Source organism: Pteropus medius, unplaced genomic scaffold (genome assembly GCF_902729225.1).
Source record: "Pteropus medius unplaced genomic scaffold, Ma_sr-lr_union100, whole genome shotgun sequence".
NCBI lineage: Eukaryota > Metazoa > Chordata > Mammalia > Chiroptera > Pteropodidae > Pteropus > Pteropus medius.
In genome coordinates this window covers 1685711-1701841 of record NW_024348527.1, presented here as the reverse complement: position 1 = coordinate 1701841, position 16131 = coordinate 1685711, and the positions used below count along the sequence as shown (strand labels likewise).

General features: G+C 38.3%; 1 protein-coding gene across 1 annotated transcript in view; it reads left to right on the top strand.

Annotated features, from left to right (window-relative positions):
* The window catches only part of PRPS1 (phosphoribosyl pyrophosphate synthetase 1), a 19970-nt gene extending 6116 nt beyond the window's left edge, over window positions 1-13854 (top strand). The window contains exons 2-7 of the mRNA XM_039879738.1: window positions 5934-6117; window positions 7191-7289; window positions 8291-8415; window positions 10689-10862; window positions 12644-12803; window positions 13703-13854. Coding sequence (XP_039735672.1) covers window positions 5934-6117; window positions 7191-7289; window positions 8291-8415; window positions 10689-10862; window positions 12644-12803; window positions 13703-13795 — 835 coding nt within the window. The 3' untranslated portion in view covers window positions 13796-13854. The remainder of the gene's footprint in view (window positions 1-5933; window positions 6118-7190; window positions 7290-8290; window positions 8416-10688; window positions 10863-12643; window positions 12804-13702) is intronic.
* The last annotated feature ends 2277 nt before the right edge of the window (window positions 13855-16131 follow it).

The following is a 16131-nucleotide window of genomic DNA, read 5'->3' as shown; positions in this document are numbered from 1 at the left end:
GATTGGGAAGGAAGCAGCAGAGCATTGCATCCGATTGTTGGGACAGTACCAGGACTTCAGGGCCTTTTTAGAGGCTTGGACCCCCATTGCCCTTCACATTCTCTCACGAGGGTGGAGCCCTGGAACCAAGGCTAACTGGTCACAGAGACACATTTCCCTAGAGAATAAAGGGCATTTTTAACCTCAAAGCAGAGATCCAGCAAGCTTGAGCAGTACAGGAAGCTTGGGCACCACCTACTGGAAAGCAAAAGAAAAACATCACCCTGCTGAAGAGAGATCACTATATAATAAACTTTCTTTCAAAAGGAAAAACAAAAAAAAACAGTGCATTCCCTTTAATGCCTAGATGGAGAAATAATCCATCAAACACTATGAACAAACAAGATGACAAGGCAACTGAGAAAGAAGATGGAAAATTTCCAGAAAATAAGCTTCAAGATACAGAATTATATGATTTAAATGACAGAATTCAAGATTGCACTTCTGGGGGAAAAAAAAAAAAACTCGAGATGCAAGAAAATTCTGATCTACAGTTCAAAGAACTTAGAAACAAAATCAACGAATAACAGGAGTACTTTACAAAGGAGACTGAAACTTTAAGAAAGAACCAAATAGAACTTCAGGAGATGAACTCATTAAAAGAGATGAAGAATAAAATAGCAAGCTTAGAAAATAGAGCTGACCAGATGGAGGAGAGAGTTAGTGATATCAAAGACAGAAATCTGGAAATGACGCAGATGGAAGAAGACTTGAGAGTGAGAAAAAAAATGAAAGAACTCTACAGGAACTGTCTGACACTACCAGAAAAAGCAATATAAGAATAACGGGTATACCAGAAGGAGAAGAGAGGTGGCAGGGAACAGAGAGTATATTCAAATAGTTGACGAGACTTTTTCACCTAAGGAAAAGAACTGGATCCTCAAATCCAAGAAGCAAACAGAACACCTAATTATCTGAGCCCGAAAAGGTCTTCTCCACAACACATTAAAATTGTCAAAAATTAATGACAAAGAATTCTCAAAACCTGGTAAAGCTCATACACACAAAAGAAATCTATAGACCAATATCTCATACAGATGCAAAAACACTAGCAAATTGGATACAACAACACATTAAAAAGATTATGCACCATGTAGGCTTCATCCCAGGGGCATAGGGATTGTTTAACATATGCAAATCAATTAATGTGATACACCACATAAAATAAAGGATAAAAATCATATCAATAGATACAGCAAACGCATTTGACAAGATACAGCATCCATTTGTGATTAAAACACTTAATAAAATGGGTAATGAAGGAAAGTATCTCAACATAAAAAGCCCATATACGACAAACCCTCAGGTAATATCATACTTAATGGTGAAAAACTAAAAACCTTCCAAAATCAAGAATAAGACAAGGCTGTCCACTATCACCACTATTATTCAACATAGTATTGTAATTCCTAGCTGGAGCAGTCAGGCAAGAGAGAAATAAAAGGCATCCAAATAGGGAATGAAGAAGTCATATTGTCACTTTTTGCAGATGACATAATTCTCTATAAAAACCTAAAGATTCCACTAAAAAGCTATTAGAAATAATAAACACAGCACTGTTTCAGGATACAGAATCAATGTACGAAAATCCATACCATTCCTATGCTCTTAACAGTGAATTTTCAGGGAAAAAATGAAAAATACCTTTTGCAATTTCAGCAAAAAGAATAAAATGCCTAGGAATAAACCTAACAAAGCATGTGAAAGACCTATACACTGAAAACTATAAGACATTATTAAAAGAAATCGAAAACAAAAAAATGGAAAGATATTTCATGATTTTGGATTGGAGAGTCAACATAATTAAAATGACCTTATCACCTAAAGCATTATACAGATTTAATGCAATCCCCATCAAAATCCCATTGACATTCTTTAAAGAACTAGAACCAAAAAAATCAGATTTGCATGGAAGTACAAACGACCCCAAACAGCCAAAGCAATACTGAGGAAAAAAGCAAGGCCAGAGTTATCACTCTGCCCAACTTCAAATTGTACTACAAAGCGACAGTTAAAAAAAAAAGCATGGGATTGGCAGAAAAGCAGACGCACAAATCAATGGAATGGAATTTAGAGTCCAGAAATAAACCCCCATATATATGAGCAAATAATTTTCGACAAAGGAGCCAAAAACATACAATGGAGAACAGAAAGCCTCTTCGACAAATGGTACTTGGAAAATTGGAAAGTCATATGCAAAGAAGGAAAGTAGACTGCTGTCTATTACCATATACCAAAATTAACTCAGAATGGCTCAAAGACCTGAATAGAAGACCTGAAACAATAAATTACATGGAAGAAAACATAGATACTAAACTCATGGACCTTGTATTTAGAGAAGATTTTATGAATATTACTTCAGAGGCAAGGGAAGTAAAAGCACAAATAAATGAATGGGACTGTATTAAACTAAAAAGCTTCTGCATAGCAAAAGAAACCATTAAGACAAAGAGGCAACCATCCGAGTAGGAGAAGATAGTTATTTGCAAACAGTGCCTCTTATAAGGGCCTGATATCCAGAATATACAAAGAACTCATACAATTCAACAATAAAAAGCAAACAATCCAATTAAAAATGGGCAGAGGACCTGAACAGACACTTCTCCCAAGAAGACATACAAGTGACCAGCAGACATATGAAAAGATGCTCAACCTCACTAGCTATAGGGAAATGCACATCAAAACCACAATGAGATACCACCTCAAACCTATTACAATGGTTGTCATCAACAGGACAAGTAATAAAAAGTGTTAGAGAGGTCGTGGGGAAAAAGGAACCCTCAGATACTGCTGGTGGGAATGTAAATTGGCAGTTACTATGGAAAACAGTATGGAAGTTCCCGAAAAAAACCCAGAATAGGATTACCATATGACTCACCATTCCCTCTTCTGGGTATTTACCCCCAAAATTGAAAACATTTATCTGCAAAGATATATGCACCCCGATATTCATAGCTGCATTGTTCACAGTGGCCAAGACATGGAAACAACCAAAGTGTCCATTGATAGATGATTGGATAAAGAAGCTGTGGTACATGTATACAATGGAATATTACTCAGCCATAAGGAAATATGAAATCTTTCCATTTGTGACAACATTGATGGATATTGAGATTATCATGCTAAGCGAAATGTCAGTCAAAAAAAGTTGAGAACTATATGATTTTACGTATGTGAGATAGAAAACAAAGTAACAAACATGACAGACTCATGGACATGGATAGTAGATTAGTGGTTACCATTGGGGAGGGGGGAGGTAGATTGGGGTAAAAGGCATCAAATATTTGGTGACGGAAGGACATTTACCTTTGAATGGTGAACACAGTGCAATATACATGTGATGTATTATTGAATTGTAAACTCGAAACCTATTGGATTTTATTAACCAGTGTCACCCCAATAAGTTTCATAAATTAAAAAGTCAAGCTTCTAAATTTTCACAGTGAATAAGCCTGGAGAAGGTTCGTATTCTGTCTAAAGTGAGTGGACCCAAGAGGCAGCGTAAGTAATCCTGAGGCGTATTCATTCATTCATCCTTTGTGTCATAGTGACACTCCCTTGCTGGGGATACAGATGAGCATTATAAATCTGGTTCCTGCCTTCATGGAGCTTGCATTCTGGTGAAGGAGACAAACAAGTGCATAAAAAATAAGGTGATAAGAAATTGTGTAAATGTTCTAGGGGAATAACTAGGGTGATGAGAGAGTCACTTTATTTAATTTTATTATAGAACATTCCAAGCATAGAGAAGTAGAATAGTGTAATGATCCCACCGGCCCACCCCACTCCCCGCATGTACCCATCACCCAATAGTTAGCAAGTTTTGGCTAATGTTATTTCATTTATTATTCCAGCCTCATCACACTCACCAATTGAATTATTGGCAGCAAACCTAGATATTATATCGCCTATATACATTTCAGTAGCCACAATACCATTTTCTTGCCTAAAAATATTAACTAATCTCTTAATATCAAAATAACTAGCCAGTGTTCAAATTTTCCTGTTTCATAAATGTGTTTCTTTTACAGTTTGCTTGACTTTATATGCAAATAAAGTCCATATAGTGCAATTGCTTGGTATTTTTTAAGTCACTTATAATCTTATAATATCAGGAAAGTACCTTAAGATGGTCAGGGAAGATATTTTTATTGGAGACCTGAGAAATGAATGAGTTAGATTTAGGAAGAACATTCCAGGTAGTGAGAGGAGTGTGAATTATAAATTCACATGCAGTTGTAATAAATAATACAGAGATCCTGTGTACCCATTACCCAGTTTTCCCAAAGTTCCAAAGCATAATTTTTCCACACTACAATTTTCTTGCAAAACTATAGCATAATGCAACAACCAGGATATTGGCATTGATGCAGTCAAGATACAGAACTATTCTGTTGCAAGGATCCTTCCTGTTGCCCTGTTGTAACCACACACACCTTTCTCCTCCTCCTGCTTTGTAGTTTTTATATTACCTTTCTCTGGTTTGGTATCTGGATAATACTGGCCTCATAAAATAAGTTGGAAAATAATTCCTCATCATCTGTTTTCTGGAAAAGATTGTGCAAATTTTGTGTTAATTATTTAACTGTGGTAGAATTCTCCATTGAAGCTGTTTTAGGTCAGCCTTCCTAGAGGTTTATCAATTTTATTGATTCCCTTTCCCCCAAGAACCACCTTTTTGTTTCATTGGTTTTTCTCCATTGTTTTACTATATATTCAATTTCATTGATTTCTGCTCTTATGGTTATTTTCTTCCTGTTTACTTTTGGTTTTATATTCCAACTTTCTAGTTTCTTGATGTAGGAACTTCCATTACTGATTTAAGCAAATAATGCATGTTTAACATAAAATACTTGTTGAATTCAGTGCTTGAAAGTTTATCTCCAGATATGTCAAACTAATGTGTTTTCTTCCTTTGTTCTGGCTACCAGGAATCTCAGCTTCCCTGTTCTAATTAGTTTGTGGTTTGATTTTTTTCACCATTTGCTGCTATTTTTCTTTTACAATATAAATTAACCATTCTTTATAAAAGTAGGATCCTTTCCATCATTATTTAGATGGTAAAGGAATAAGTATTAAATAATAAGTATCGCCTTTATCAGCTTGCAAGACTTTCTTATTGGACCAGAGTACACTTAGCGTAGAATGAAGTCAAGGGCTACATCTGTCTTATTCTCCATTGTATCCCTGGCACCTAGCACAGTGACTTGTGTAAGAACATTTAATATGTTGAGTGAACTGGCCATCATGATCTCATTTGTTCTTTTTATGATCTTTCTACTTTTGTTATATGGATTGTGACAGTCACAGATGCTGTATCAAATTCGCATTCACATGTCAAGTGCCTGAAATGAGATATAGCCTACCAACTGAAATTATGGTTCAAATATTTGTGAATACTTTAGCCAATCTTTTTCATGTCCCATGTAATTTAGGTAATATTTATATAGTGCATTGGAGTAAACTGAGGCAATGAACTGCTTCTCGTACGAGAGCTCCTCCAGGACAGTGGTCCCCAAACTTTTTAGCACCAGGGACCAGTGCTACTATGAGAATCTAATACCTGATGATCTGAGGTGGAGCTGAGATGGTGATGCTAGCAGCTGGGGAGCAGCTGCAAATGCGGATGAAGCTTCCCTCACTTGCCTGCGGCTCACCTCCTGCTGTGCGGCCTGATTCCTAACTGGCCACAGACCACTACCAGTCCACAGCCCCAGGGTTGTGGACCCCTGCTCTAGAAGATCTGCTGAAGTGAGGGTATCAAGATCCACATGCAGCTGTAACCCATTAGCAACATATCAGTAGGGAAACTATGGTTTTTAAACCTTACTGTCTGTAGAATTATAGTACTTTAAAATCTATTGTTTTTGTCATCTTTCCTTTCCTGGTTGTAGTGTGGAAATTGGCGAAAGCGTACGTGGAGAGGATGTCTACATCGTTCAGAGTGGCTGTGGAGAAATTAACGACAATCTCATGGAGCTTTTGATCATGATTAATGCCTGCAAGATTGCTTCAGCCAGCCGGGTTACTGCAGTCATCCCATGTTTCCCTTATGCCCGGCAGGATAAGAAGGATAAGGTAGGAACAGAATTTCCTTTAAATTTTTTTTTTTAAATCAGTAGAAGTATAAGCACTTGGCCAAAGTTCTAAAAGATTCCTTAATCATCAAATATATATTTAGAAGGTATTATTTTTTTTTGTCCCATTCTCTTAGACATTATTGAATCTTCAAGTGATATGTGATTGGTATAAAGCAACACATTTGTAGTCTCTATATTTTATTCTGGTCATACATATATAACTTTCTGTTAGCTCACTGCTGTTTTTTAATTGTATCAGTAAGACTAAGCACCAGCTCCTATGGAGTAGAATATTTTTGAAACTATGATAGAACTTCTGGGACCATCTTGCAGTTATAGTTATGACCTCTTCATAAAACTTGGAAATCTGTTACATGAGTACTCGATCTCTTTGTACACGCACACCCCCTCCCCTAATTTATCTGATATATATTAGAGGATAGGCATATACATAAAACTTTGCAGGTCTATTGTCTATTGTAATCAGTGCCCAAATTTTACATACAATGCCTAGGAGAAGGCCAGATATTTTTATTCCAAGAGTATAGAAAAAGAGCATTTTATAGTGCAGCAGCTATGTTTACCTGTTATTTAAGGAGGTTGAGGTTGCTGGAAGGTTGACCTCCAGATGAGTAAGGCAGTGGTGTAAATAAATTCCATGTCTTTAAATTTTGACATGCTAGATGTTATACAGGTTTGACTATATATGTGTGAAAAGAGATTTCAATAAAATTCTTTCGAAAAAGATTTTTTAAGCCTGCCTAATTTAAACTGAGCATTGGAAACACTTGAATAGGCTGAAAATATGTATATTAAATTAAGAAAATGAAAGGTAGAAAGGTATTTTCTTTTATGAAGTACATATCCCGAGTTTGAAAAGTGATGTTCCACTTAATATTTATGCTAGATTGTGATCTACTCAGTCAATGGTCATGTCACTTTTTTTGAATTTCCTAGTAGCACAGTGCCTTAAACATAGTAGGTACTCAATAAATAGATGCTTATTGAGCAAACGAATTGTTTCTCAAATTGACTATTTGTTTTTGTTTTTTTTTTCTCTCCTCCATTTAGAGCCGTGCTCCAATCTCAGCCAAGCTAGTTGCAAATATGCTCTCCGTAGCAGGCGCAGATCATATTATCACCATGGACTTGCATGCTTCTCAAATTCAGGTAACAGTGGAAGCTGAACATTAGCTTAGAGATTTTCAGGGGTTAGAAAAGGGGAGGGGAGAGGATTGAATGCTGAAGCAAAAAACTGCCCAAGTACAGCTCTAATGAACTAGACATTGACAACATTTTAAACATCCTCACTTTAAGCTCAGTTCATGATCTTAGTCATTTAGGGTGATTGGAAAAGGAGACAGTTTTGTATCCTGGGAAGAGTGGAGGCTTTGGATCAGACCTAGTTTGAATACTGGCTCTGACACTTGGCTAGCTTTGTAACTGTGAGCAGATAATTTAACTTCTCTGAATATATACTGCTTTGCGAGTATTAAGATTAAATTCATAGTATGCCTGGCGCATGACAGGAACCAAATAAATGGGAGCTGTTACTGTTATCATTAAGTTTAGAGTCACAGATATTGGAACCTACTTTCTAGCATAAACTCGAAGTAAGGGGAGCTGAATACCACCTTATATTTATACACTTTAAAGAGATTTGTTAAATCATTATCATTGGAACCTTATGGCAGTCCATTGAGGTACATAGGACAGGTGATTAAACCCATTTTGTAGAAGAGGAACAAATCAGTTGAGAAACACAACTAATCTGTAGCAACTAGAATTAGAGCACAGATCTGACTTCTATTTACTCTCTGTGACCATTTATTATAAGTACTTTCCATTAAATTTATGTATCATAGCATCTCTAACTGGTTTACCAGTTAGCTTTTGCCGAACTTGGCTATTTTTTCCAAGGGTTCACTCATGTGCCTAGGGTCAGTTGTGGGTCACCGAGAGCTGGCTTTGCCTGTTGTGGCTGGGCTCTCTTGCACAGTCTGAATTCCAGGAGGCTGTTTTTATAATCTCCCACACTGGGCATGCCTTTTAATCAGTCTGAATGTTGCAGTAAGCTATTCTTTGGGCAAGTCACCATTCTCTTTGCGTTAATCATTTATAAGTGGAAGAGAAGGAACACAAAGCAAAACTGACCCAGCTCCTTTCTACAGGGCTTTTTTGATATCCCTGTGGACAATTTATATGCAGAGCCAGCTGTCCTGAAGTGGATAAGGGAGAACATCTCTGAGTGGAGGAACTGCACCATTGTCTCACCTGATGCTGGGGGTGCTAAAAGGTATGGCTGAAATTCATATTATTCTCAATGTACTGGGAAAATCTTTCAGACAGTTGTCAGAAAGTGATGTCTTTCTATCCAAGTGACTGATACTTTTTAAGTGCTTCACCATGGATGTGCCAGTAGCTGGCCCCGCTTTTTCTGGCCCCAGTCCCCACCTGAAAGACAAGACAGCAATAGGGGGACCCTGAATAGTTTGGTATTGTGGACCTGACTATAACCTCTTGGTAACTTGGCGCTGCAAGGCTAGTAACACTGCTGGAAACCGATCGGGGAAGGGAGGAAATTTGGTTTTCTAATGAGTGGCACCTGCTGTCAAACCACATGATAATAGTGGACAAGCAAGCTTTTACACACCTCTTAACGCTGTTGTTGGTTAGACCATTTTGATCCTTTGGATTAAAGTATTAAGCAGGAAGGAAAATAAAGCGTGGTAATTTTATTTAAAGCCAAGACCTTAACATTTCAAACGAACTGCCACGGATTACCAGTCGCGGTACTTTATAGCTCACGTGGTGCCGACTAACAGCTTTTTATTTCCTCAGTGGATCATGCATTAATAATGCATTCAAAAGTGTGACATACTCTCTTCATGTTGTGGAAATGGAACGAAGAGCTACCAAACACAGATGATTAGGAAAAGCTAATTCAGATCTCTCTAAAAGCCATTCAAATCTTCAATGACTGTTTCTCAACAACCTCTTTATTTCAGTAATTTCAACAGTACTGATAAGCTGAGAACTTGAATTTGATTATCCAGACAGATAGATGGCTTTGTCAGGCTCGTGTAACCACCACTTACCATCTGTAATACTAGAGACAGCCTAAAAAACACCCCCTAATGGTAATTGTCATACTTGTTTTAACTTGTGCATTATTTTCACAACTAGCCATGGGACTTAGAAAATAGTCACATATGAAATAAATAATCAAGCGGGATTTTCTTTCCAAAGTTGGGTACAGAAAAACCACCTTTAATAGATGACTTATTACTACATGTATTTTTTTTGGTTTTTAATTTTCTTAGTGATAGAATTTTCAAAATTAGGAGCTATCACTTCTGTTTTGGCAGGATTTTTGGAGTAGGGAGAGATCCCGGTGCAGTTGTGACTTGCACATAGTTTTCCTCTCAAGGGCATGGGAAGTGACTTTTCGTAGCCCTTTATGCTTTTTCTGCAGTCACTAAGTTTGTTGGACATTAAGTATGGATAGTTTGGGATGCTCGAAATAATCATGTATTTATCTCAGATTTATTCATACATTCCAAGTAGATTGGTTACTCTAGATGATATATGCCCATGAAGCAGTAATGGAGAGGACGGGGTGTGGCTCATTTAGATCAGGGTACAAATGTCACCTAGGTTGTAGTTCAAACCTTGCTGTGGTCTCTATTATATGGTCGCAGGTTCTCCTCTATCTAGCGCAAACTCAGATATGTGACCAGTGTCAGAAGGGAAATAGGACAGAACGCTCTGGTTGGATCAGTACACTAAAAAATAAAGCCCAAAGCACAGGTCTCATTACACATAATGAAGATGGCACAGTGGAGTATGGTCGTGCATGCCAATGGGACAGCACAGTCATTTACACTATATGAATTTCTGTTTGAATGAATGATAACAGTATTTTGCCACCAGACAAGTTTGTCTTCTATCTCACCTTCTAGTCTTTCTATTATCTTATAATTGGAAAAAAAAACTCACAAAAACTGTTTTGATTTGGAGATACTTTGGCTGTACAATGGCATGCCCAGTTTGCCTGGTTAATTGGTATAACTTCCTTTCTAACAGGCATTAAAGGAACTCCCAAGCTTGGCATCCAGGCACGAGCATTAGAACAGGCTGGGTACTGCTCCTCTCCTGCCAGGTTCAGGTCCACTTCTCATCACATCCTCATGTCAAATTAGGACAGTCTGCACTCCTGATATTAGTTAACTGAGTCTTTTCTCTCACCGCTTCTGCTGCCAATTCATTCAGTGTACGCACCTTAGCATTATACTGCTTCCTAGAACTGGTGAGGGCATCTGTCTATCCCCTCCTGTAACCTAGAATGAATCGTAATTTATGGAAATTGCTCTTAAGATAAGGAGGCATTAGTCTATAAAACCTAGTTTGTAATGTCAATAAATTGTAGTTGCTTTCTTCCAGCTCTGGGAACTGTTTGGTTTCAAGGAGTATTCTCCCCCAGAAAACAAGCCCATTATTTAATCCATCTATTTTGTTTAGGAACTAATACACCCTAGGTTTTTAATCTAGGAACATCTTATTTTGCAGAGTGACTTCCATCGCAGACCGGTTGAATGTGGACTTTGCCTTGATTCACAAAGAACGGAAGAAGGCCAATGAAGTGGACCGCATGGTGCTGGTGGGAGACGTGAAGGATCGGGTGGCCATTCTAGTGGATGACATGGCTGATACTTGTGGCACAATCTGCCATGCAGCTGACAAGTGAGTGCTGAGCAGTGATGCGGGCTGGTGGTTAGAAGAAAAAAGCTGACTGCTATCTGAATGCCTTAATCTTGCTGATTCTTTTTGGAACTGAATCGAGGGTATGATAACTAGCTTTAGGAGTTTTTTGTCACCCTAGGCTTGAATTGCAATATGTGTAAGTCAATGAGTACTCTTTATAGTACTAAATTATGTATAACATAAAATTGGCCATTTTAACCATTTTAAGTGTACAATTCAATGGCATTAGTTACATTTGCAGTGTTATTCAACTGTTACCGCTGTATTTCCAAAATATTTTCATCACTTTGAATACTCTACTTTTGATAGTTGTTTTAAAAAACAAGTTAAGGTAGAAATCCATAGACCTGAGCAGAGAGAAATATATTCTCATATTTATATTTTACCTGAGCGGGAAACCCTAGTCTCACCTCTTGATCGTCTATTTTAGCTGCTACTTCATTCATATTACTTCTCATCTCTCACACTGTTCTAAATTGCCTTCCCTCTGTTCTCTCTGCTACCAGTCACCAGTCTCTTACCTCCCCAGTCCATCTTTCACATTGCCTTCTCACTTGGAAATCTTCCTAAAACCTAAGGCTAGATCCCATCATTCCTCACCTTTAACACTTCATTCCTCACCTTTAAAACTTTAAGTGGCTCCCCATTGCTCACAGTCTAAACCACTACGGACAGCATTGTTTCTCATAAATCTTTTTTAACCTCTGAGTGTGCCTTGCTCAGGGCCTGGCATGTAATGGGTACTAAAAACATATTTGTGTGCTGAATGAGCCCTGATTTGGATCCTGGAGTATACATTTATACAATTCTTTTTGTTCTTATATTAGTAAGGTAATGCTAATTACTATAACAGATCAACTCCCTGAAATATCGGTGGCTTAACATGATACAGTTTCTTTCTCATTTATGGTGCACTCCATTGTGACTATTCCTCTCTGAGTCTTATGTCACTGCATCTTTAACATGTGGCTTCTAAGATTACTTTCAGACATTTTCATTTTCATTTTGGCCATCCAGAAAGGGAAAAGAGCACGGAGAATCAATCACCCATGGAAGATTTTTGTAAGCTCAGCCAAGAAGTGTGGTGTACATTGTATCTGCTCACATTTTGATAGCCAGAATTAAACCAGAATTAAGTCGCACGGCAACACCTAACTATTCAGGGCGGGGAGGAGGCTAGGAAATGTAGTCCAGCTGTGTGCCCAGAAAGACAAGATGGATTTTGTTGAGTGTAATAGTCTGCCACGGTCCTTTTACACAAAGCCAGACCTATTCAGATAAGTTCTTAGTCCAGTTCTCTCTCCTTGTTATGCACTGAATTGTGGCCCCCTAAAACTTATACATTGATGCCCTACCCCGCAGCATGTTGGCATTTGGAGATGAGACCTTTGGGAGGTACTTAGGTTTAGATGAGGTCATGAGGGTGGGGTCCTTAATGATAGGATTAGTGCCTTAGAAGAAGAGACCAGAGAGCTTACATCAGCCATGCATGTATATGCACAGAGAGATAAAAAGTGGTCACATGAACACGTAGAGAGATGGTAGCTGCCAACAAGCCAAGAGAAGAGGCCTCAGAATGAAGCCTGCCTTGCTTCCACCTTGATCTTAGACTTCGCAGCCTCCAGAACTGTGAGAAATAAAATTCTGTTTAAGCTACCCAGTCTGTGGTAGGGCAGCCAAGCTAACTAATGCACTTCTTCCTAACTCAGATTCTGTAGTAACAAGTAAGTAATCCAAGTCAACTCTGCTTTTTCCTCTAGGCTTCTCTCAGCTGGAGCCACCAGAGTTTATGCTATTTTGACTCATGGAATCTTTTCTGGCCCCGCCATTTCTCGCATTAACAACGCATGCTTTGAAGCAGTAGTTGTCACCAATACCATACCTCAGGAGGATAAGATGAAGCATTGCTCCAAAATACAGGTGAGGGTGAGATTCTTGCAAAGCAAAATTGCACTAAGCATTCATGAGGTGGTTTCATATGTTGAATTACCAGAAGATTTCTTGCTTTGCTCTTAAGGGTTTAGTTCCTTATCAGGGTCTGTGATCTAAAAGTAAAAAATCGTGTACTTAAAGACTTAGATGGCTGGACCTCAGAATCTCTAGAGGTTGGAGCCCAGGAGTCTACATTTTAACAGGCATCACCCAGATGATGCTCACTCAAATTTGCAAGTCCATACTTTATAATATCTGTGTGTGTCGCTCTTAACTATTAGCTCTTGCAGACATAATGTGAAACCTTTAAACTGAAGGTACACTCCTTAGAACTCAAGTGTTTCTCAAAGTTGCTTTGGAAACAGCCTCATTACCTTATGTTCTTGTTAAAAAATGCAGATCCCTTTGCTCTATCCAAGACCTACAAAACCAGAGATCCTGGAGCCACTACTTGAAAGTAATTCTCTAAGTAATTGTTAGATACTCAAGTTTAGATGTCATTACACTAAAATATAAGGCCTTTACTTAATGAAAAATGTGTACAGTAATCCGTTAGCTTTGTAAAATATGTAAAATTGGAGGGTCGATGTTATTAAGGATTTTTTTCCACTTAAATATATGTTTTCTTCATTCCTAAGAATTTTAAATGCCAACTCACCACCATCTTGGTGAGTCTGACTCAGAATTTCTCCTCCATTAGCGTGTCGACTATCCTATATGGTGTTATTTAAAATGTTACGTAGAATAGCTGGGTGCACAAGGGGAAACATCACAGTGCAGCCATCTTACAAGGAAGGACTCTCATTAAGCTGCTCATCATTCTCTGCAAATTGGCCAGTTGTCTCTGTCTATATTATACTAACCCAGTGCTTTTCTTGCCTGTCTAGGTGATTGACATCTCCATGATCCTTGCAGAAGCCATCAGGAGAACTCACAATGGGGAATCTGTTTCCTACCTTTTCAGCCATGTCCCTTTATAATAGAATAACTTCAGAGGCTTTTAAAAAATAAAGTGAACCCCACCCCTTGTTTTCCCTTGGTATTTGATAAAATATTCAGCAGAAGACTCAGCTTACTCTAGTAGCTTTCTACATCCCATGTCAGGTATATTTTAGTTTCTCCAAAATTAGGGAAAAACAGATTGAGACTAATTGCTCAGATTTTTTACCCATATTGTCTCATTCTGGCTTCTTGGTTTTGTGAGCCTTGCAGCTTTAACTACAGCTCAGCTGCTGCAGGTTTTCAGGCTTTGAAGGGTGTTGTGTGGGGGTGTTTGAATGTGATTGGGGAAGCTCAGACTACATGTGAATGTTTCAGGGTTTCCTTAGTTCAGAACTACTTGCTGGGAATAAAGCCAACCTAATTCTCCCCTACTCCCCCCCACACACACACACACACAACACATGACAAGTTCTCTAAATTACAAGAGCCTTAGGCAGCCCAGAACTCATCTCTGGTTGGTGAGCCCCTGTAAGGCAGGCTGCTGCGGGGGTTGGGCTGATGGAAGGCAGTGCACACAGTACAACAGATACTTCTTAGGAAGAAAAATCCTGACCCATCACCCTCTGCTTGGGGATTGTCACTTAGAGTCTTTTGTATCTGTTTCTTTTTCCATTTGACTTGACCTTCAACCATCTGACCTTTTCCTGGCCAAATAATCTTCTTGGGCCCAAATGATCACTGTACCATTGTCTTCTGGAAAGTAAACCTCACTTCTTGCTGTGTATTCTGTAACATTGACACAAGATTATTTCTCTGTAGCTTGATCTTCCTTAGCCCACTACCACCGTGGTAGAAAGTTCTAGGTGGTGTCGTAGTGCCTTTTGATTAATTTAAGTATTTAATTTTCATCTTCCTTCCATGGATCTGTTTGGCCTCTCAGATGACGTGAGATTGCTGTTAAAAAGATATTACTAGCTCTTGTAGAGGAAACTAATAAAGTTTCTGACTGTGTTGTGTGATCATGGATCTATATCATATCTGTACTGCTCTATCTGCCAAAAGTTTAGTTTACGTGTCTTGCTGCCTAATGAGACCTTGTAGTCTTTGTTTCCAAACTATTAGCTGCATTGTTAAGCCAAGAGAAGACATTGGCAGCAGTTTTACTGAACTATAAGATCTTAAGATGTCTGGGGTTTACATAGAAATATTTTATATATATATATATATATATATATATATATATATATATTGCATTATACCTGAATCATAGGATGTCTATTGCCTGCTGAATCTCTGGTTCTTATTCCTGGAGATAGGAATTACATATTTTCTTATTGGAAGAGAATAGTTTCTATAATTTATTTTGAACCGGTTTTGTCAAATGTGGTTAAGATTTTCCTACATCGTTAGTTGACATACGTTTGGCATTTAATTTCAGCCCATTCTAAATAAAAACTATTTAGAGAAGGTAAATGTGCAAAAGTTAAGAATGAATTATAATGAATTCCAAAATTTTAAGTGAGTTTCTTTGCATATCAAATATAAGAGCATTCTTTTATTTTGGGAAGCTACATGCTTCTGGAGCTTTGTGAAGAGTGCTTGCTCCCTTATTTTTGAAGCTTAGTTCTGGTTTTGTTTTTGCTTTGTGTTGAATATTGGGATATCTATCTTACAATGAGTCTTTTGAAAAAAGTGATTCAGAAGGGACCAAAGTGAGCTATGAAAAGTGTGCCTCTGACCCTCTAGCCCTCTTTTACCTGAAATTTTTGCTCTGGGAGAAGCTAATGTAGAGCATCGATGCCATAATTTGCTGATTGTGCTGTTTCCTGAAGTATTGGATCAGTTGATCAGGGTTTGCCATGTCAGAATATTTTGATATAAAACATCTGCTGTGGGCCCCCTTGAGTGATCCAGTTAGTGCTTCGGATGAGGTTTTGAGTCATTCAAGAAAGGCCCTCAGTCCCCACCTTTGATCCCTATGCCTGGGAGAAGGTCAATATTCAGTTCCCTGTGACACTCAGCAAAGTGCCATAAGCACCTCCAAGGCCTGTTTTTTTCTTCTAATGGGAAAGACCCAAGTATCCTGAATGGCAAGTGATTCTTGACTGGAGAACCGTAGTAGAAGCGGACCTAGTGGTGGGATATGAAGCAGCACCAAAGCTGATTAGAGTTGTAGTGAGAACACAGCTGAAAGGAAACTTTGTGATAGCTATGTATCTATTGCTCCTGAGCAAAAGGCATCAGCAGGTTCTATCTATTTCTCATCCCCTCAACTCCCCCAACCCTCAGAACCAGAGAAAAAATTACTTGCACCAAAGCTAAGCTCATCGAGTCCCCAAGCTAATACCTTTATAAAAGATTTTTTTTTTCTTTT